The sequence below is a fragment of the Pristiophorus japonicus genome, chromosome 11 (genome assembly GCF_044704955.1).
Source record: "Pristiophorus japonicus isolate sPriJap1 chromosome 11, sPriJap1.hap1, whole genome shotgun sequence".
Taxonomy (NCBI): domain Eukaryota; kingdom Metazoa; phylum Chordata; class Chondrichthyes; family Pristiophoridae; genus Pristiophorus; species Pristiophorus japonicus.
Window position 1 is genome coordinate 114,712,373 of NC_091987.1, and position 24,371 is coordinate 114,736,743.

Genomic DNA, 24,371 nt, shown 5'->3' on the forward strand with positions numbered 1-24,371 from the left:
TTTGTACAAGATCATTGAGATGAAATTCGAATTGGACGGGGACATAAAATGGGCAGTCCGTTACACATTCTGCCCAATATTCTGTTCCGTTGTCTTCAATGGAACTGAAGATCGGGTGGAGCGTATAACTGGCGGCAGATACAACACCGCCCATTTTGCATCCCTGCCCAAGTCGAATTTCACCCGCCATAAGCCTATTAAATCCCTTAATTCTTCCCTGCCCCAGTCTGGTGGTCTCGCCACACCAGGTACTTCCTACAGTCCAGAAGGATGGCAGGCAACCTGTTCGCCGACCAATGCCACTCTAAGTATGAGGGAGGGCTTCCCCTCCAACTTTTGCTCTCTTCCCCTCCCTCAGACAGGGAGAGACGGGGTGTCGGTCCTCGGCCTGGCCCTCCCTACCATGACGTGCCTGAACTCAGAAGTTCAACCAAGGGGTGGGGGGTGGGGGGGAAATAGTCGATCTTGGCAAGACATTCAGTCATTGTACAGACAGAAATAAAATAGTGAGACCATGCAGCTGCAACATGTAGGTGAAGATGTTCACGAGGTTCCTCATATGAAGCATTTCCACACCCAGCCTTCCTTCAGTGAAAGGGGGAAACTGAATAAAACCACAGGTCAATGTCAACCGAGGCCACCTCCTAAGGTCAAGTTCCAGATAGTGGCAGAGGTTTGGTAACAGTTCGATTGCCTCTTGCCCAACTGCTCGATGGGGGGAGAAATATGAGAGGTACAGAGGGAGGAAGCCTACAGAGAATGAAATTAAACGCTATTGTTGTAGTTGGAAATAATCCCAATCAATCTCATAAAGCAGCCAAAAGAATGCATCACATGCCATGCGGGGGTGGGTGGGGGGGGGGGCGTGGGGAAGAGCTGAGTATAAAAGCTACAAAGTAGAAGACAAGGAAAGCTCATGCAGCTTTCTATATTACCAACATTACCAAATACAGTCTGGGAATACTGACACACACAATCGATGTGCCTGCACCCCTGCAAACATCTGTCACTACGGAAACAAAAACTCCTTTTATTAAAAATAACAGCCATGTTCTTAGAATTTGGTCATAAATCTGTGGCCAGACTCTTCACCTAATCAATCCTGATTGACCCAACATACGTGTATAAAACATGAAGCCTGTGGGAAATTCAGGTCTCATCAAATTTACCTGCTGTACAATTATTTAGAGGCTTCAAATCATAAATGCAGGCTTGGACTTTCTCTTCTGCATTAACTGCGACCAATCGAGCAATACAAATCTATAAATACACCCTCAGCCTCCCCCTTCCCCACAAATGGATTAATTTTCCATCACATCTGCCAGTGTTCCATGAACAGCCAAAAACAATGTAAAACTAAGTTATTTGACATTGGTTTGGACCCATTCCTAGTGACTTTTCAGAGTTTATAGATTGCTTATGTTTCCACACACTTAAAACTGGAACATTTACCAGAGAAAATAAACTATCGCTGAAACAGGTCAATGGCTTAAAATTCAGTGCCATCAGGTTCAAAACAAAAAAAAATGGAAAATTAACATTATGGAAGGAAGGAAAAAGAAACAATGCACGAGTCAGAAAACAGGAACAAAAATACACAACGGGGATTGCCTCATGAAATAAGCTTCTGACCCACGTTACCCTGCTTAAACTTATTTTTAGTGTGCAATTGTTTTACGGTTTCTCATATATCGTACACTGCACATACTATAGGGCTGAAATTCCTTGTGCAACTCTGGCAGTAGGGCTGGATTTTAGGCCTGGATCTGGATACGCTTGGTAGGAATTTCCATGGGGCTTCACAGAAACTTAATCAGCACCTTACAAGTCCACTGATGTAGGAAAGGTGAAACCAATGTCAGGACTCCCATGCCCTGGTTCTCAACTGAACCTGGCGTAACATTAATTAAGATAAGACCGGGTGTACCAAAGGGCATATGTGGACCCCACCTGGAGGACCAGGCCAGGACCTCTGAAGCTGGAACAAGGTGGGCACCTAGTGACACAGCCTCCATCCCATTTAACTGGGTAACCTGCCATGGACCTAACAAACTTTGGCAGGGTCAATGCCAGAGGTCGCAGTGAGCACATATTGGCATTTACATTGAGATGTGCCTCCTCCACCTGCAATTTTTAGCCCCCACATATCTTAAACTGCATTATGTGTGGAACATCACTTATCTTTATCCCTCCAATCTTCTCTCCTTTTCTCTGATAGGTGCTGATTCTTACTCCACAGGCACAGTCGGCCCTCTTGTGCCTCACCCAAGCTGGCTATTCTTCATGTGTGACCTTAGATAAAGAATTGGCAGGCCTCTCAACTGCAGAAGGAATCAAAGTTAATCCCAATCCTAACCCACCCAACGTCCACACACAGAGGCCCACACCCACACACTCCGCAGGGTTCAGTGATCATTAGGAGCAGGGTTGTTCCCGTCCCTGCTCCATGGAGATGGAGGCCAATTAGAAGTGCTAACACTACTGTCGCGGCTGAGGATCAGCTCACTCAGATAAAATCGGATTGGCCTTGGGATCTCCCATATCTGGATGATTCCGCACCACATCAGCCACTGAAGCAGAGGAAGAGCGGCAGCATTGTTAATCAATTTCTAGACGAGAACTTTGTGGCGAGCATGAACATAAAAATAAATTATAATTGGAGCCCTCAGATTGGTTGTAAGTGCACTCAACAATATTCAATCACAACTTTATCTGAGGTTGTTGATGAGTGCAAGCGCACTTTTCACATACAGCGCAAGACACGCTGGACCACGGGTAGGGCATATTATGTAGTTATCAACACTCAAAAGGTTAAAAGCTATGGTCAACTACGACAATGCTTGCACTGCCAATGTGTTGTTACCGCTGGCTGTTACACTTGCGGATTCATACACAGAACGGGCAGGGGAATGAGAATGACTCATTTATGAGTCGCACTAAGCATTACCATGTTAAATATTTTTAAATGGACATTTTGCTCAGAATAGCAAATGGAGCAGACAGATGTTATGGATCATAACAAAATCCACTACAGTTCAAGTGACAGGATCAGAGACAAGCTTCTCACAAACTTAACCAAGTGAAGAAAAAAATACAGCTGGAGGGGGAGAAAAGAGTTATGTTACGTTAAAGTAAAGAACTGCCGCTGCTAAAGATGATAAGAAACATAGATGTTTGCGAAAGAAGGTTAGAAGCAGGTACAAATACATTCTAGGTATAAAGGATGTATTTCTCCAGATTGTTCATGCATACAAGCACATTCAAGCAACAAGATCATTTAAATGTTTGTAGTGAGGATATTAATATTGCAACATGTCCATGTAGTATAATATCCACCAGTTATTTCACTAAATAGTAACCGAAAGGTACTTTGAATTAACATTCAGGTATACAAGACTAATGTGATTTAAAAGACTTTTTGTGCAATAGGTTAACTGAAAAGTTTTATCGAACTACCCGCACTAACCGACTGCCATTGTACAAAGAGCTGTCTGTTAGAAACAGAATGACCTCTTAAGGGTTGTGCCAGGCTCTATCCTTTTACACTAGACCACAGTTGCCTTGAAAGAATCAAAATCTTTCCAGCAAAGATTTTATTTTCGCTTAAAGTCAGATACAGTTAAATTGTTTCCAGGACGACCGAGCTCAAGCCACCCGGATTAGAATACAAGTTGCAGTTTGGTAAGATTAGTTAAGAAAATTTTTCCTGTTACCAGGACCATTAGAGGGACATTGCACTGCACACCAGAGCTATTCATCCACATCAACAAAACACCCTTTCAATAGAACTCCATTTCTAAAAGCTTGAGACACTGCTTCCACATACAAATGAGCTTTATTTAAGGCTTTCATTAACTTCCTGCTGATTGCCACAAAAACTTTTGTTTTCTTTTATGAATCGGGGAGTGCAAAGTGTAATTGAACAAAAGCAACTTGACAACTAACATTTTCCCTACAATCTAGCCAAATAAAAATGAAGCAGTTCTTGTAGTCGGTGAGTGCTAGTGGAGGGGAAGGTGGGGAGGTGGGGGCGGGGGGGAGGAGGAGGAGGAGGGAGGAGGGAAAGGAGTCTGGGTTGAATTTTTCATAAGTCCTAACCAATTTATTTTACCAGTTTCTTCATAGGACAATTCAGCATCAAGTACAAATAAACTGATCCCAGGCACTTGTAAGAAAAATGATTTTTTTGCACTATGCCAATCATCTCCTGTCCTTAAATGCTCATGTTGACACGTCTGAGGAGCTGTTTAACCCTTTGGAGGGCAGCTGTAATAGGCCTTAAGCAAAAAAAAAGTTCACAGGTTATTGAATGAATATTATGAAGTACAAAAATCAGTTCATTTATGGGATTCTCACTGTATAATATTCGCTGTGAGAAATGCAAACTTCCTTTTCACAAATTCAATGTTGAAAATAACTTTTATATAAATCTCAGGACCAAGCTTCTATTTCACATACTAAAGCATTCAATACTTTATAAATCACTCCAATTTCATCATTGTCATTAAACTTCAAGCTTTTTTGGGAAAGCTCCATTAAACAGGCAACCAGGGCTCCTCCCATGACTAAGGTAGGTCAGCGTAAGGAGTGAAGATAAAACTTAAGGTGGTTAAGGCAATGGTTGGCTGAACCTCAAAAATATGAAGCTGCCGAGTTAAAACCTAGTCTGTGCTGAGTTAGCTGATCTCTGTCAGTGCCAGCAAGAATCCTACATTTGGTCTCAGCACGCCGGGAAGGGAAGAACTGGTCACGGTTCCTGCAACTGATCGCTATCCAACAGCAAGATGTCAGATGAAGACAGGACTGAGAAGTGCCCTGCACCCAAGGGATGAAGTGCCTTCAGAAACATTTTTCGCTCGAGTTATGCTGGCTTCCCAATGCAACTCTGGTAGAATGGAGCGGGAAATTCTTCAGGAGCCATTTCGCCAGCTCCCTGCTACTACTTCTGGCATTTTCCCCCGGAGGTGACAACAGGCATATAATAATTCAGCCCCCACGTTATATCAAACACAAATGATGGGAGCATGTCGTCCAAAATATTTCCACCTCATTTGTGCCTTAGCAACCCTGGCACAAGAAATGCAGGTGCATTCTTGGCATCCAGTGTTGCTATAGCAAAGGGAGATTTGATTTCTAAAGTCTCCCAAAGAGAGCTGAATTGCCCAGCCCAACGATTTTAATAGTTTCTTTTAAGATCCTCCCACGCCCTCTCCCGCCCCCCCCCCTCCCCCACTCTGTAGCTACCCTAGATGCCCAGAGACAAAAGTAGCACTCCCGGCAAAAGCAGGGAAACCTGCCTCAACACTGTAAAATTGCTTGGCAATTGATAACTGATCGGGACCAGAGCTCCCGAAGATGCCTTGAGATTCTGCCCTCGTGTTTAACTAAGCCACGAGTAGAGGCCAGTTTGATGAAGAACTGGAAGGAAGGCTATCGTTTATAGAGTCATACCTTCAGGAGAGGAGCTGGGGAACTAAAAAAGTTAGAGTCAACTTGTTAAAGCTCCTAGGAATCGGTTTAGAGATTAAAGAGGAACTACATTCATAGATTCATAGAATGATGCAGCACGGAAGGAGGCCATCTGGCCCATTGTGCCTGTTGAAGCTCTTTGAATGAGCTATCCAATTAGTCCCACTCCCCTGCTCTTTCCCCACAGCTCTGCACATTTTTCCTTTCCAAGTCTATATTCCAACTTTCTTCTGAAAGTTACTATTGAATCTGCTTCCACCACCCTGTCAGACACTGCATTCCAGATCATAACAACTCGCTGCAAAAAAATTTCTCCTCATCTTCCCTTGGTTCTTTTGTCAATTATCTTAAGAACGTAAGAACGTATGAAATAGAAGCAAGAGTAGGTCATTTAGCCCCTCGAGCCTGCTCCGCCATTCAATAAGATCATGGCTGATCTGATCATGGACTCAGCTCCACTTCCCTGCCCGCTCCCCATAATCCTTTACTCCCTTATCGCTCAAAAATCTGTCTATCTCTGTCTTAAATATATTCAATGACCCAGCCTCCACTGCTCTCTGGGGCAGAGAATTCCATAGATTTACAACCCTCAGAGAAGAAATTTCTCCTTATCTCAGTTTTATATGGGCGGCCCTTATTCTAAGATTATGTCCCCTAGTTTTAGTTTCCCCTATGAGTGGAAATATCCTCTCTGCATCCACCTTGTCGAGCCCCCTCATTATCTTGTAAGCTTCAATAAGATCACCTCTCATTCTTCTGAACTCCAAAGTGTATAGGCCCAACCTACTCAACCTATCCTCATAAGTCAACCCCCTCATCTTCGGAATCAACCTCGTGGACCTTCTCTGAACAGCCTCCAATGCAAGTATATCCTTCCTTAAATACGGAGACCAAAACTGTGCGCAGTACTCTAGGTGTTGCCTCACCAATACCCTGTACAGTTGTAGCAGGACTTCTCTGCTTTTATACTCTACCCCCCTTGCAATAAAGGCCAACATTCCATTTGCCTACCTGATTACTTGCTGTACCTGCATACTAACTTTTTGTGGTTAATGCACACCCTCAGGTTCCTCTGTTCCTCAGCACTTTGCAATCTTAAATTTTTGTGTCCTCTGGTTACTGACCCCGCCTGCCAGTGGAAATATTTTTGCCCCATCTACTTTATCAAAACCTGTCATAATTTTGAACAACTCTGTTAAATCTCCCCTTAACCTACTCTGCTCTAAGGAGAACACCCTCAACTTCTCCAGTATCTCCAGATAACTTAAGTCCCTTATCACTGGTACCATTCAGATAAATCTCCACTGCATCCTCTCTGAAGCCTTGAACGTTTGGTGCCCAGAACTGGACACAATACTCCAGCTGAGGCTTAACAGTGATTTATGAAGGATTAGCAAACTTCCTTGCTTTGTACTCTAGGCCTCTATTTATAAAGTCAAGGATCCTGTATGCTTTTTTGTGAAATAGCTTTATCAACTGTCCTGCTACCTTCAATTCTTTTGAAGTTCTATCATTCGTAAATGTTATGAATTGAAAGAAGTTGAGAAGTAGCAATATTGTATCACATTATTTGACGATGAGACTGTTGTGACACAGAAACTGATGTTGCCCTGTGTAATAGTAATTCCACTATTAAGAGTAGGTCAGCTACGTTGCTAGTTCCTAATTGCTGGTCCATAAATTAACAGTTTTTAGAATAAGTATAATGAAAAATAAAATGTTGGCAATTTGCTTTAAAATGGTTATAAATTGCATCATGTTGATCAATATACTACATTTTAGACAAGCACATTACAGATGTATAAATATAGAATTTTTGTGCTGACATATCTATTTTCCTAGAACATAACCGGTAACAAGTGTGGGCCAACAATGCACTATAATTTTTAAACAAAGATTTTATTCAATCCACATTGAACATCTGAAGAAGTTTGTAGGTGGTACAACAAGACTTTCTGTGTTTTGTAGTTTGGTTTGGAATTATCACATGCTTTTCCTTCACGAGAACATTCTCTGACAGAACAAACAATTGCTCCACCTCCTGTGACAGAGAAACTCTGTGTAAACACACTTCCAATAACCAGCATCTTTGTAGGACTCTCATAGCTGCCTTGATGAGTGTGATCTGGTGCATGAATATAGCAAAGGTGCAGTGAGCTGCAAAGACTTGGAAAGGGAGCATTTGCAGGAAATATGGAAAGAAGAAATAACTCGCATTTAAATAGCGCCTTTCAATGCCTCAGGACATTCCTAACGTTTTACAGCCAATTAAGTACTTTTGATGTGTAGTCATAATTGTAATGTAAGAAACAGAGCAGCAAATTTGTACACAGCAGGCTCCCACCAACAGTAACCTGATAATGACTAGATAATCTGTTTTTGCTGGTTTTTGAGGGATAAATATTGGTCAGGACATCGGGGAGAACTCCTCTGCTCGTCTTCAAAATAATGTAATGGAATCTTTTACATCCACCTGAGAGGGTGGAGTACTAGATTCCGTGCACAAGTTTCTGGAAATCTGTGAAGAAATCCACAGGGATGGACCACCATCCATTGCAGTTCTGCTCCTGGGGATGTTGGTGCTGGTTCCAGAACCTGTCGGCTGCACGTCAAGATGGGGGTGGTTTGGCAGGAGAAAAGTGCAAGAAGAAATAATAAATAAACAAGTTGCCTTTGCTCTGTTGTTGTTGACGATGAGGAAAGGACAACTTTGAGGCATATCCGGCCTTAAATCCTGCCATGCCCCTCCAGCTATTGAAGGTCAATCATCCCAGCCCCAAGACATCACTGAATAAGTTCTTCAGGGCAGTGTCCTAGGCCCAACTATCTTCAGCTGCTTCATCAATGACCATCCCTCCATCATAAGATCAGAAGTGGGGATGTTCGCTGATATTGCACAGTGTTCAGTTCCATTCGCAACTCCTCAGAAAATGAAGCAGTCCATGTCCACATGCAGCAAGACGTGAATGACATTCAGACTTAGGTTGATAAATGGCAAGTAATATTCACGCCACAAAAGTTCCAGGCAATGACCAACAAGCAAGAGTCTAACCACCTACCCTTGATATTCAACGGCATTACAATTGCTGAATCCCCCACCATCAACATCTTGGGAGTCACCATTGACCAGAAACTTAACTGGACCATAAGTACTGTGGCAACAAGAGCAGATCAGAGGCTGGGTATTCTGCGGCAAGTGTCTCATTTCCTGACTCGCCAAAGCCTCTCCACCATCTATAAGGCACAAGTCAGGAGTGTGATGGAATACTCTCCACTTGCCTGGATGAGTGCAGCTCCAACAACACTCAAGAAGCTCGACACCATCCCGCTTGATTGGCACCTCATCCACCACCAACATTCACTTTCTTCACCACGGCGCACCGTGGCTGCAGTGTGTACCATCTATACGATGCACTGTAGCAACTCGCCAGGCCTTCTCCGGCAGCACCTCCCAAACCCGCGACCTCTATCACCTAGAAGGACAAAAGCAGTAGGCGCATGGGAGCATCATCACCTGCAAGTTCCCCTCCAAGTTGTGCACCATCCTGACTTGGAAATATATTGCCATTCCTTTATCGTCACTGAGTCAAAATCCTGGAACTCCCTCCCTAACAGCACTGTGGGAGTACCTTCACCACAAGGACTACAGCGGTTCAAGAAGGCGGCTCACCACCACCTTCTCAAGGGCAATTCGCGACGGGTAATAAATGCTGACCTTACCAGCGACGCCCACATCCTGGAACTAATTTTTAAAAAGTCCCTTCTGGTCTTAATTCCCTGCTTTGTACCTCCAAGGCCCAGGCGTCACCTACTATCTCACTAACCTCATCATTTCCTCCCAGCCCCGACTCACATCTCATTCTAGCCCCAAGTCCAGCCCTGATACTGTGCCTCAGCTTTCAATGTTCAATTTCTCTCTGTGCCATGCATATTGCAGCAATGCCTAAATGCCCCAGAGGCAACAATGACTGAACACCATCCAGTCCAGGGTCGAGGTTTAACCCATTTTGATAACTCCTGTCCTATCCTCCCATTCAAAAAAAATTCGCCATTATATCACTAATTTGGCCCCATCATCATACTCTGCACAGAATTAAATAGTAACGAGCAGCAGAGGGTCAGAGATAAAATCCCAATCCATATAAATCCTGGAGCTGTGCCACAGGAGATCCACTTGTCAGATATAAAAGAGCTCTTCACTTTGTTTTACACCAAGCTCTCTCTTTTTCACGCAAATTCCTTCCTCCTTCTCCATAATGTATATTCCTCAGACTGAGAATTGTTATTAAATAGATGGTAACACTTAAAATTGCCTAAAATTCCAAATTAATAAGAAAGCTTGTTGTACTGCTCCTTAGCAGGCAATAAGCATCTTCCAATTACATCCAATGCTCTTGAGGGATAATCTACTTGGCTATCAATAGTAACTGGGCTTCATGAGCTTCTTAGCAGTCATAAAAATAAACACAGAAGCATAGTGGTCACAGCACGGAAGGAGGCCATTCAGCCTGTTGAATTCCAGATCCTAACCACTCGCTTCATAAAAATGTTTTCCCTCAAGTTGCCTTTGGTTCTTCTGCCAATCACCTTAAATCTATGTCCTCTGGTTCTCAACCCTTCCACCAATGGGAACAGTTTCTCTCTATCTACTCAGTCTAGGCTCCTCATGATTTTGAACACCTTTATCAGATCTTTCAACCATCTCTGCTCTAAGGAGAACAACCCCAGCTTCTCCAGTCTATCCACGTAACTGAAGTTGCTCATCCTTTGGAACCATTCTTCTAAATCTTTTTTGCACCCTCTCTAAGACCTTCACATCCTTTCTAAAGTGAGGTGCCCAGAATTGGACACAAAACTCCAGTTGAGGCTGAGCTGCTGTTTTAAAAAGTTCATCATAACTTCCTTGCTTTTGTGCTCTATGCCTCTATTCGTGAAGCCCAGGATTCCAAATGCTTTTTTAAAACCTCTTTCTCAACCTGCCCTGCCACCTTCAACGATTTGTGCACATATACCCCCAGGTCTCTCTGTTCCTGCACCCCCTTTCGAATAGCAGGCTATCGGCAACAACCAAAGAACAAAGTGATGATACTTCCAGTTGATCAATTAGAATGAAAAAATTCTTAATACATTTTTAAATGGTAGTACATCACCGATTGTGCTGTACATGAATAGAATTTCATAGAGTATGTTACAATACAGTACAGTGCACCAACACTCTGTTGCAATTCGTAATCTTGGAATGCCATGCTTGGTGTAATATGGGGAGATAACTCAAACCACATTTTCCCAGGACTATATAGGTAACATATGTTATGTACAACTACCCTAGTCATTCGCTGCTCTACACACTGGGACTGGTTGTTCAACTGCAAATATTTGGCTAATTAAAGTTTTCTGATGTGTACTATTCCCCAAGTGAACTCTCTTACATAGAGGAAACTAGCTCACTGGAGGTCCCAGTGAAGGAATCGCTCCACTGGTATAACCGATGAAACAATATGGCTATTCACATATGATGGTTCTTCTCAAGTGCATCCTATAGGGCAAAAAAATACTTGCACATTTTGCATGGGTGTCACATATTCAAAGTACACATTAAAAAGATTGGAGCAAAATGTGTGCCATAGAAGATATCATTACAGTATCTTAATCCTAATAGACTTATGAGACCGTGCATGTGTGTGTATGTCTGTTTTGTTGCAGGTCAAAAAGTCTGACATTTCTATTCATCATTCTAAACCTTTCCCAGTAGTTTCCCACCGATTACAAATCTGCAGAAGGGACTGGGCCATTGACTGTTGAATAATGGAGGATTTAAAAGGGATTTTTACTTCCTTTGCCACAAATGTCTCCCCAATGTCAAACAGTTCAATCCACATATGTGCAACCCCAGTATATACAAATTGTTACCAAACTTTAACACGCTCCTCACATACTCACATGGGCCCCAGCTAAGTACTTTGATTAGCCAGTCTAGTTTGAGGTCATTCTTTTCATCCTGGTCGATCTAGTGCAGAAAACATAACTCCAAAATGCAACAGCTGGGCTATAGTTACCCAATAATCTCCCACATTAGTAAGCTTCAGTTTTCTCAAGAAAAAATACATTTTGCAACTAGAATGGATTTTACAGAAATGTTACTGTCAAGAAGTGCAAACAAATTCATAACAATAAAAGATTCCCAGAAGAGCTTTTTAAAATAATCGGCACTTTACTGCCAATTTTGCTTTCCCTTTTAACCACCCCCTTGTCCAGAAGCTGCGGGATGGCCGAACAGGTACCAGGTGTCCTCTGGTGCCTCGCCCAAGTGCCCATTATTCACGTGTAAGCACCGCCAGATTATTCTACCATGAGAGCATCACAGCCTCGCATGATGTCCAGATACACACAGCACTGGATAGCAATAAAATACTGGAATGATGGCCGATTTCGCTCAGCACGGTGCAGAGGACCCCAAAGCCAGCTCCAGTGTGTCTACCTTAACCGACCAACTAACTCAGCAGAGAAACCAGAGAGCTTTGTATCTATAGCTTTCTGTGATAGGAGAGACCTGGGGTTAGTTAAAATACAACTTTTTTCTTGCGCAAAACCCATTGATTTTTTTCAGAGCCTCATATTGATATTGATCTAATTTTTATATCTTATAAGGACAATAAAAGTCCTGTGTATTTTCTTGGGGGAATTGGGAATATAGCCGTGCAAATAAGCTACCATTCCATCCTGCACATTATATATTTTTGTGAACGCACGAGTAGTAAAATAAAGTAAGGAAATAAACTACAAGTCAAAAGTGTCAAAGATGTCAAAAGTGTCGAGGGCCTCGAGTAGATATCATGCATGCTTTAGTTAGATCAAGATTAGCATGGTGGAGTCCTTCTGGTAGACCAGCAGCCAGTAAGTAGATGTGCAGCATCCTCAACTGCTCTGCAGCTGCAGGTGGGGCGGTTAATGAGTCCCCATGTGTGATCACCTTCTGCACACCTCACATCTAAAAGCTGACACCAGAGATGGTGTGGCAGCTCGAAGCCGGGCCGTCTCCCATCAGGCTGGAGGATGAGGAAGGAATGTTGTCACTGATTACTACCTATTTGTCCACTGACCCTTGAAGTCCCCAATCTCCCCACTCTACATGCATTCTGCAATTGACCTACTCAAATACTGCCAGCTTTCTTTCTGGCTTTTCCTTCCCACCAACGCCATGGGAAGATTTCTGTGCTAAAGCTACAGCTTCTTTATGGCTGCACAGCAGAGATTCAAAATTCAGCGATGTGGGGAATTGATCCCATTGTGCCACGGCACAGTGCTGGGAGGCTCCATTTTGTGCCACTATTTAACTAGGCCTCTTTGGTCAGAATCATGTGTAAAATGCAAATGACAATTTGTGCCTGTTGGAGTTCCAATATACCAGAACCTATGTTGAAAAGCTCGATAAGGCCAAATATTTTGGCTCAACAATCATCGCATCTTTTATTTCTTTTGTTTCCTTTTTTTTGTCATAATAATGCACTACTTGGAAATAGTCTTAATCCCTACGGTTTAAGATAAACAAAGTTCCACTGTATTGAAAAATACAGCTGGACAAGTAGACAAAAAAGGTTTCTTAAAGTTGACCTTCAGCTAATATTGTGCCAGGACGCTACACGTATCCAGTTTTAACCCATACAGCTGCATTTCCCCTCCCCGTTGCCAAGACATCTGCTTCATCTTTCAATGTACTTGGGAAAAAAATGACAGTAATGAATCGCAAATTTTATTATTTTAACCAAGACTGTGAAAAGGTGGACATTCCAGTCAATATTAGGAAATACTTATAGACTGGTTACTCCTCGTTACACTTCATTACAAGAAGCACAATAGGTTTTAGAACCAAGGAAGCTTACAGCACAACGTATCGCACTGCCCTGTGCTCTCTGGGACAGATTACCTAATGGGCATTTGATTTAATTTCTCTATTACGGGAACAACTACACAGTGGACTAAGTTCTGTTATTGTTATTAGAAATGGGTTTAGGGCTACTGTTATTAGTGATCTGGTGATCAATGATATAACACCATCATTATACATCTGTGGCACATGCAATATTCATGCTACTTGATGACTATTTAGATGTGGAGGCACTGCCATTACAGAAGTGCTATAGCACCAGGAATGGACCAACATTCTGCTAAAAACATTATTGTTTATATTGTCAGCCGTGGCTCATTTGGTAGCACACTTGCCTTTGGATCAGAAGGTGGTGGGTTCAAGTCCCACTCCAGAGACTTGAGCACATAATTAAGGTTGGCACTCCAGTGGAGTGCTGCACTGTTGGAGGTGCTGTCTTTTGGATGAGACGTACACCAAGACCCCACCTGCTCTCAGGTGGATGTAAAAGGTCCCATGGCATTATTTCGAAGAAGAGCAGGGGAGTTATCCCTGGTGTCCTGGCCAATATTCATTCCTCAATCAACATAACAAAAACAGATTATCTGGTCGTTAAGAGATCAATCGCCAGATTGAGATTCGCATTTCTTGCAATAAATGCCATTCTCTCAGGACAGATGTTTTTAATGCCTTATGCTATTGGAAACAGCAGTGTAGTGCCTCTACTATGACATTAGCAAGGTTATCTTAACACCAATGCTGGGACAAGGCCTTATGGGGGAAGTGAAGCAGAACGCTGTTAGTTGCTGCACTGAGTACAGGAGCACCAATGGGTTTGAGACCCCATTTGCCAACCGGCTGAACTCAGCCGCAACCCCAGAAAGCCAAATGAGCAGTCACCACCAGGTTACCTTTGTACACCTCCCAGAAAACACTCAGATGTGCACCACTGTGGGAAGCACAAGAAATCAGTGAGAAAGACCAGGGGGTTGAAATTGAGGAAGAAGAATAAAAAGATTAGTCTCTTATGGAAGCTAGCATACCCTCATAAAAAGTTAGTCAATGCTGTTGGTGATGCCTGGATGCTATATAAAGAAAGATTTACATTTATATAGTGTCTTTCACGATGACCAGACATCTCAAAGCATTTTACAGTCAATAAAATACTTTTGGAGTGTGGTTACTGTTGTAATGTGAGAAATGTGACAGCCAATTTGCGCACAGCAAGCTCCCACAAACAGCAATCTGATAACGACCAGATAATCTGTTTTTGTTATGTTGATTGAGGAATGAATATTGGCCAGGACACCAGGGATAACTCCCCTGCTCTTCTTCGAAATAATGCCATGGGACCTTTTACATCCACCTGAGAGCAGGTGGGGTCTTGGTGTACGTCTCATCCAAAAGACAGCACCTCCAACAGTGCAGCACTCCACTGGAGTGCCAACCTTAATTATGTGCTCAAGTCCCTGGAGTGGGACTTGAACCCACCACCTTCTGATCCAAAGGCAAGTGTGCTACCAAATGAGCCACGGCTGACAATATAAACAATAATGTTTTTATTCCTTGGCCCCCACCCACCGCCAGAAGCACACTATAGAGGGAATTGTCACCAATGGGGAAGGAATCATTTGTTATCACCAGCAAATGTTTGGTTCCAGTTGAGAGAAATAAGTAACATATGATTTTATTCAACTTAACATTTCATCAGCCATTGCACTCCAAAAGAAAGCATTATGATGTGCTGCACTGCACCGGAATGATAAGTCCTATGTTAAAAATCTACGTCGTTATTAAAATACTCAAACTTACAACCTCTTTCAGGTCCTTGTTGACTCCATGAAGTAGACAGATGTTCTTCACCTCAGAAACATTGTGTCGTATAAGCTCTACAAACATTTCCCTCCATATTCTTTCTGTTGCCTGTGACAACTGCTTTTCACACATTTATCTTTAAACAAAGAAGTACAAAGAAACTGGAGCGACTTTGCTGTCAAAGTAAAAACGATCCTCAATAAACAAAACATTGCACGTTAAAGAATTTGCACCGTGATCGACTAAAAGACTTACCAATTTTGTCAAACGGAGGTTTTATCAAGAAATCAACTTTTAAAATCTAAAACAATGCCGTTAAAAACAGTAAGAAAATTGTTGCCACTCTCCACCAGCTTTAGTCATCTTTTGGAGAAAGCCATCTCAGCCCTAGATTGCAAGAAAGTACACATTTGCCTGCAGGGGCCACAGTCCGGCTACACAAAAGGGCCGAGCACTCTGAAATTCATAGTCTATGCCAGATAAAACAGAGATGTCACCAGCAATTGAAAATAGTCATATATAAGTTCAGTTTCTTTAAAGAGTATTTGCACTTTCAGCCCACAGCTCAAGATTTTCACAGTAATGTTTACAGTTTAAAAAAATAATAGTGTACTAAGGGAACAAAAACAGTTTTGTCTATTTCTAGTAGTTAATATATCTGCTTAATGGTTTTAAGTCAAACAAGGCAACTGAACATTTCTTCCATTGAAGCTCAATTAACTAACAATAAAACCCAAACTAATTTTATTGTGATGGTGTGAAATGTTACTGCAGTCCTTGAGCTACCACATACTTTTCTGACTTAAGTTGCAAACTAGGCATTGTTCTTTGTTCAGTTGGCCACAAACCATGGCTTCGGCATGTGACCCTGTCCTTCATCATTGCACTAAGTGCATGACCAAAAACATTATTTAAAGGCGTTTCCATCGGCTTAGGTTTAGCTGCCAGCAATAGTACTAGTTAGCAAATGCGTTAAAAAAACAATTCCACAAAAATTTTTCAAAACTACAAATGAACGAATGAATGATCGTGCAGGACTTGGATGGAACAAATGAAAAGCCAGAATAATGCTGATGCTGTTATATGAACAATGGCAGGCCATTAGGCACTCAACCTGATGACAGCTCCTTGGCTTTACAGTAACGTTTCTATTGTAATTCCTGCAATGGCTTCATTATATCTGAAATAGATATACAGCAAATAGCCGAGTTTATGATAATCGAGTTTATCATTATGTAAACCTGCTTAATACAACTAGCATTTTTATCTTAATAACACAATTCTGGTCTGTTGAGCTACACATCACACATAGATCTTCCAACCCACAAAAACCACAGATAAAAAGAACCACTGGATAAACACCACACACAGTTGTCAGCTGCAAAGACAAGGAATTAGGCGATCAATATAGATAGGCCTTCGTGAAAAATTGTCAAGGCCAGTTTCTAAGCATTTAGCCAAATTTCAATGTAGAAAATTCCGCTGTCAATACAAGACTTCCTAAAAGTTAGTGGAAAGCCCAGGTAATGCAATATTTTTCAAATACACGGCAACAAGCAATTGGTCATTCTTATAGCATAAGAATCATATTCACGGGCAGTGTGCGGAAGGTGGATACAGCCCTACAGGGAAGGTTGAAAATTAAGCCACCACAGGCTTCTCTCGTGCACCTCCTAACAGCTAGCTCCAGAGTGGCACTGATCATCTAGCCGGCCAGACACCCAACCAGTGATGACTACAACGGAGGAATGGAAAATCAAGCATTAGAAAAATGAGCGCAAGATATAAATTTGGCCCCAAATGACAGCTGCATATCCTGTATTCGTAGCACAAGTGATGATGTTACCCCTATGAAATACTATTGGTATCTCACGGAGATTACATCATAATTGAAAGCAGACGGCACTGTAAGGAACCAAAAGGCTTGATGGTGACCTGCCTACAATCTACGTATCAACTTGGGTCCAACTTAACATTAAAATGTAGATCTTACACCATTTTATAGAACAACCACACTACCAGGTTAGCAAAACAGTCTCAGCTTCAAACCAATGCTGTATCTTCGGGATGCACGTCAGTTCCCTAGGCTTGAACCGACTCTGAAGCAAATCAGTGCAAACTTTCTCTGGGCAATCCCATTCCTCTTCAAGCCTGACTCTGGATTTGGACTGCATGTTCACTGTTTTGCACTGATACTACAGCTACAGTGTGGATGCACTCTCAGTCAATTATGTAACATAGTACAAGCTGAATTTGGAATGAGGTGCTGTGAGGTGTGGTCTACATCCCACTTGAAGTACTGGCTCAAACTAACGACCAACTAGGCTGCAAGTGAATTATCATGTCAGTCCACTATGTGGTATCCCACAGCCCTCGATTATGTATTTATCAAACCTTTGGTTATATACACATATTCCCTCATTTACTGATCCCACTCATTAAGCCAGCCACAAACAACTTCGATTGACTGGCCCTCTGGCTGGAATGTGACCTGATTGTGCTTTCGGTCAATAAATCTGAAAGGAGGACTGATTTGCAGCGTGTTGATCGGTCAAGGTGCTACGGCACAGAGAGGGAAGTGCTGTGTTCACCACTGCACAAGTTCCCACTCCTCCAGTTCCTGATCTTGGCTGGGCCGTTCAGAGGGAAATGTTTCGCTACAGAAAATAAGAGGACAGAGATCAAAGGACAGGCCTCCTAGCAGCTGTTTACACAACAGAGTCACTAACATGAGACCTTCTTCTGAGTTAACGGAGCACAAATGCAGAAACACATCAATAAATTCTTCATTTGATCATGTTTCTCCCCATCACCACCACAATAGGCAGAATATCTGTTCTTTGAAATCCATGATGCTCTTTTGTTCATTACCAACCCACACTGCATGTTCTACATCAAAATCATAATCTCACTCCCCGATGTGTCAGTAAGTTTACTCAACGTATAGCCGAGCCATCCAGACAAGGAAGGTCCCGGCTTCAATTCCCAATGTTCGCTGAATCAGCTGGAGTGGCAACATGCAACAATTGGTCTTAGTGTACCTGGGCTATGGTGTGGAAAATCAGTCAGTGTTCTCACAGCTGGAAGTGCACGTGTGGGCATTAGGGAAGGGATGGATTCAGCTTAGCTGTGATGCCACATGTGGTTGAATAGTTAGCTGACACATCCGGTCAGGTTCATACTTAGGAAATTAAAGAATCATCAAACTTTACAGGACAGAAATGAGGCATTTCAGCCCATCATGCCTGTGCCAGCTCTCTGAAAGAGCTATCCGCTTAGCCCCATTCCTCCCTTTATATTTTTTCTTTTGCCAAATAATTATATCCACTTCCCTTTTAAAAGCGATTCTGCTTCTAGCACTGTTCCTGGTAGGACATTCCACATCCTAACAACCCTCGCATAATGTTTTCCTTCTAACCTCTCCCCTCATTCTCTTGGTGATGATCTTGAATTTATATGCCTACGAGTTACTGGCTCGCCGACCAATTGAAACAGATTTTCCCTATTTACCTTTCGAAAACCCTCATAATTGTAAAATTTTTTATTGGGTCTCTTAATGGAGCTGTTGAAAAGAATGGTCCCTTGCTCAGGCGCTGGAGGGTTCCCAGCACCAAGTGGAATTATAGCTCAGCAAAAGAGTCAACATCTCGGGAGAGAAGAGGACAGGGACAGTCAGCAGAACAAATGGGAAAGAAAAAAACTTACTGAAATCTGACATTATCTAAAATAATGTTATTCTTTTAACATCTGCCACTTATGAAATCCAATCTGACATCAATCTCTCACACTTTACTAAATAGATTTAATAGAGGTGTTCAAAATTATGACGGGTTTCGGTGGTGTAAATAAGGAAAAATGGTTTCCACTGGCAGGAGAGTCGGCAACCAGAGGACACGGATTTAAAATCATTGGCAAAAGGAATTGAGGGGAGACGGAGAATTTTTTTTTTCATAGCGAGTTATTATGATCTGGAATGCACTGCCTGATAGGGTGCTGGAAGCAGATTCAATAGTAACTTTCAAAAGGGAATTGGATATATACTTGAAAAGGAAAACATTACAGGGCCATGGGGAAAGAGCAGGAGAGCGGGACCAATTGGATCGCTCTTTCAAAGAGCTAGCAAAGGCACGATGGGCCGAATGGCCCCCTCCTGTGCTGTAACGGTCTATGAAATCAAGCCTATTAAGAAACTGGTGATGGCCTGGAGCAAAGAAATCAATCTCTGCCTCCTCTTTCCCCCTTTCAAATTCCTATTTTAGAGAAATACCCATACCTCATTAAAGTTACACACCACCAATAATGTTTCAGAAGTTTAAGTCAAATTCGACAGCTACTTCCATACCCCAGGGTATTTGCTTCATGCCAATCCATTCCCTCCCACCCTCCAAACAGACTGCACATCATCAATTTTGAGGAACTCTTACAGCTGAGCATTAAATACATTATCAGGAAAGCAACAGTATCAATCAATCATAAACCGAACCCACTGACAGCACTGCGCTGGCAATATTGTACTGCTGCAAGGGGCAGTTTAAGGGGCTGGTGGCCACAGTGAGGCCCCTAAAATCATTGCAGCTTAACTGAAAAAAAACTGAACACAGAACAGCGGGCAAGGGAATCATATGGTTTCTGTCAAGTAAGTAATAAATTCATTAGTACACCCCCAAAAAATCCAGAGAGCCAGCCTACAAATATGTTCATACAAAGCCACTTGATAATTCAAACATCAGTCGTGCATTCAGGCAGATTTCTGTTGCTCTGAATGAAATTTTTATTAAAATCAGCACACAGTAAGTATAAAATCCAAGATTATCTTGCCAGACACAACTCTATCAAACCATATCTTGCTCTGTCACAACTGTTACAGATCAGCACTCTGCTTCGCGTGATTAAAAACACTAAAAAAATACTTTTGCTTTTAGATTTTCAATGAGTTTGGTCAAAAGCATGTCAAAGTATTTTTTTCAACTCCCTGATCTGGAACCTGGCCCTGTGAATTGAGTTGAGTTTGATAAAAGACCCTTTAAATTCAAAATAATTTTCAAAAGCACTTTGTGCAGACAAATCAGCCAGTAAATTTATTCCAGTCCGCCTGACTCATTTATCCCACGTTATAATACAGGCAGAGTCAGCTAGAAATACTTTCAGCCCTTGCATGAATCCAGCCAGGATTTGAGTGGAAATTGAACTGTGTGCTGGGCTGTGCAGTGCTCTCTGCCCCCGGTCTATTCCACAGTCCCAGATGTTACTTCACACTCAGCACCATCCCCAGGGAGAGGCAAACTTTTCAAATAAACGAAAACTTCGGCTGCACAAAGACCGGGATGGGGTGGTAGCAACATAAAATTACATTACAATCACGTTATGATTTTTTTGCAACTTAAAAAAAATCCCGGGTAACGGTCTCTCACAACCGTTTTATTTGCAACAAAAGCAGCTTTGCTTTTCCAGCTCAGATTTTTTGACAAGCTGAGAGAGGGGAAGCTTCCTGACTGCAAACTTCAGCGCTTTTGCGCACACACACACAAAGCGGGGAGAAGCAATCTGTGAAAGTGGCCCCCCTGTCTGTGCGTGTGCACTTACCCATCTTGGTGAGCTTGCAAAGGCGAGGTTGGCGGAAGGTGGTGTCCCGGCTCCTGCTCCTTCTGCTTGCTGCTTGCTGAGCTTCTTCTCCTCCTCCTCTCTCCCTCTCTGCCGGGGCTGCGTGTCTGAGCTCGGGGAACTCACACAGAAAGAAAGACCGGCTGACGTCAGGCGCCCCGCTGAAGAGAAGGATTAAACAAAGTCAACAAGAGCCCAGCCAACTATTGAAGGGGAGGGAGGGGGTGGGGGGGGTATTACCAGGGAAACTAACCCAAACGTGAATGAACAAAATATTTTTCCGAGAAATAAAAATTCCACTCAGGGTGCCCAGCATAGCAAGGGGCAAGGACTGCTGTCAAATGCTAGATGCCACTCAAGAGAGTTGCACTAAACATAGATAATGATTTTTTAAAAAGACTCTAAACCTTTTGGGATGTTTAGCAATAAATAAGCTGTGCTATTGGAGATTAGTCTCTATGTAGCCAGTTTTAGATGCTTAAAATGGGATTTATGATGCAAATATATATTACAGTTTTGCCTCAAAGACTTCTACCCACCCCCAGCCTTACGGTTTCAGGAATGCTGGCAAAATTGGACATAAAACTGCAGACAACAAAAGCCCAAAGGTTGCATGGTTTCTACTAAATGAATGTTTAATACATTTAAAATATATTTACACACATTCCTGTCTACAAAAACTTACTTCCTGTTGCTATGTTTTTGTCATACTTTTTTATCAACTTTTTAATTATAGATTTCTATGTCTATCTTTATAGTATAAACTTATGACACTATAATTACACTCTCCCACCAGTGGTGACACGGCAAAACCTCGGATTTGCGTCTCCCAGTTCCTCACACTGTACTGCAGAAAACGTCTATGCTCCATCAAACTCTACGACCCAGAAATTCGTCTTGGGCGGGTGCACAAAACGGGCGGTATAGGATTGGCCGCCCATTATATGCAGCGCCTGATATTCAGCTCCATTGACTGCAACGGATCTGAGTATCAGGCACTGCATATAACAGGCGGCCAGTCCGATACTGCCCATTTCCTGCACCCTCTCGAGATGAATTTCTAGCCCATACCTATACTTCTCTGCTTCCCATTAATACTTTCTAGAATCATAAAACTACAGAAGTTTACAACACAGGAGAAGACCACTTGATACATTTTTTCTCTGCAGGCTCTTTGCTCGAGTAATCTAAAACTAATCCCACGGTCCCGCACTCTCCTCATAGACCTGCATTTTTCTCTGCTTCAAATATATATCCAATTTTCCCTTAAAAGATGCAATGGTCTCTGCCTCAACCATCTTTGTGGCAATGTATTCTATGCTCCAATAACCTGCCGAAGGAAGACATTTCTCTTAACCTCTCTCCTCATTCTCTTGGTGACAATTTTAAATTGATGACCCCCCATCATTCCTCAATCGCAGGAAACAACCCTTCTCTATTGATTCTATCAAAACTCTATTTAATTTTAAAAATCTTTGCTTAATCTCCTCTTAGCCTTCTCTCCTTTAGTGGAAATATTCCTGGTATCTTAAGTCTCTACTCATAACTATTGTTTCCATCCCTGGTATCATTCTGGTGAATCAACAACAACAACTTGCATTTATACACCGCCTTTAACATAATAAAATGTTCCAAGGCGCGTCACAGGAGTGTAATCAGACAAAAACCTACATCGAGCCTTGTAGGAGACATTAGGACAGTGATCATAAGCTTGGTCAAAGAGGTAGTCAATTTAAATATGGCTTAACTATTGTTTGGTACGAATTTATCATTACTTCTTTCCTCAAAAACCCAAAATGCTATTGTGCTTTTTGTTACAGATTTATCTACATGCACTGATACTTTCAGACAATTATGTATTTGAACCCATAGTGGCTCTGTTCATCCAGCATCTTTCCTTGACTGTATATTCCCATTTCTTGTTTTCCCTCCCAAAATATATTACATCACACATACACATAAAACTGCATCTTCCACCAGTCTGCCCATTCCACTAACCTGCCTACATCTTCCTGAAGTCTTTTACAGCCATCCTCACCGGTTGCCACGCCCCCTACTTTTGTGTCAACAGAAAATTTTGAGTTTGTACTCTTTATATCCAAGTCCAAATCACCCATAAATACCAAGAGTAAAAGCGGACCCAGCACCAGCCCCTGGGGTACACCACTTCCAACCTTTTCCAATCGCAGCAATGGCCATTTTCCCTCGTTCTTTGTATCCTTTCAGTCAACCAACTTTTTATACACACTACTACATTTCCTCTTGTACCATACGCCTGAACTTTTCTAACAAGTCTCTTGTGAAACATCAAATCAAACGCCTTCTAAAATTCTATATGCATCACATCTTATGCATTCACTTTATCTGCTCAATCACCTCTTCAAAAAATTCAGTTCAGCAAACAGGATTTCCCTTTATCCATGCTGGCTGTCCTTGATTAACACATGCATTCTAAGTATTCTAAGAGTTTGCCCACAACTGATGTTAGATTAACTCGTTTATAGTTTTCTGGTTTATCATTCTCTTCTTTCTTGAACAAAGGTGTTGCATTGGCTACTCTTCAGGAAGTTTGATAAATTGTGGTCAGAGCCACAGACTCTAATTAAACATTGGGAAAACTGAAGCCATTGTCTTCGGTCCCCAACACAAGCTCCGTTCCATCCCTCTCCCCGGCCACTTTCTCATGCTGAACCAGTCTGTTTGCAATTTTGGTGCCCTATTTGACCCTGAGTTGAGTTTCCGACCCCATATCCTCTCATTCACTGAGACTGTCTCCGCCCCTGTCCATCTGCTGCTGAAACCCTCATTCATGCTCGACTTGTCCAATGTTCTGCTAGTCGGCCTCCTGTCTTCCACCCTCCATAAACTTAAGATCATCCAAAACTCTGCTGCCTGTGTCTTAACTCATAACAAGTCTCATTCACCCGTACGTTGGCTACCAGCCCAGCAACGCCTCGATTGTAAAATTCTCATCTTTGTGTTCAAATCCCTCCATAGCCTTGACCCTCCCTATCTCTGTAACCTCCTCCATTCCTACAACTCTCCGAGAATTTTGCATTCTTCCACCTCGAGCCTCTTGTGCATTCCCCACTTCCTTCGCCCCACCATTGGCGGCCGTATTTCAGTCATCTAGGCTCTAACCTCTGGAATTCCCTCTCTAAACCTCGCCATCGCTCTCTCCTCCTTTAAGATGCTCCTGAGACCATACCTCTTTCACCAAGCTTTGGTCACCTGTCCTAATGTCTCATTCTTTGGCTCATTGTTAACTTTTGTCTGATTACGCTTCTGTGAAATGCTTTGGGACATTTTACTATGCTAAAGACGCTATATCCTATATAAAGACGCAAGTTGTTGTTGAGTGGTCCTAAACTCTTTGATTATTATTATTTCTTTATATGCTTATAAAAGTTTCTTACCATGCCCTTTTACATTATATGCAAGTTTGTTTTCAAATTCTCTTAAAGCCCTTTTAATCATCCCGTTTTTACTTGAAGGTTTCAGTCTCTCCCAACAGCTTGGCTTCAATTTCATATCTTTGCCCAGAGCAGTGACTCTGTTAGCTGAAGCAGGGTTTGCAGTCTGAGCATGTATTGTGTGTACAAATTCCAGAATACATGAGTAG

The 24,371-nt window shown here is 42.3% G+C and overlaps 1 protein-coding gene across 1 annotated transcript in view; it reads right to left on the minus strand.

Moving 5' to 3' along the window:
* gpm6bb (glycoprotein M6Bb) overlaps positions 1-20,919 on the minus strand; it is a 222,420-nt gene extending 201,501 nt beyond the window's left edge. The window contains exon 1 of the mRNA XM_070893910.1: positions 20,732-20,919. Coding sequence (XP_070750011.1) covers positions 20,732-20,735 — 4 coding nt within the window. The 5' untranslated portion in view covers positions 20,736-20,919. The remainder of the gene's footprint in view (positions 1-20,731) is intronic.
* Positions 20,920-24,371: the final 3,452 nt, after the last annotated feature.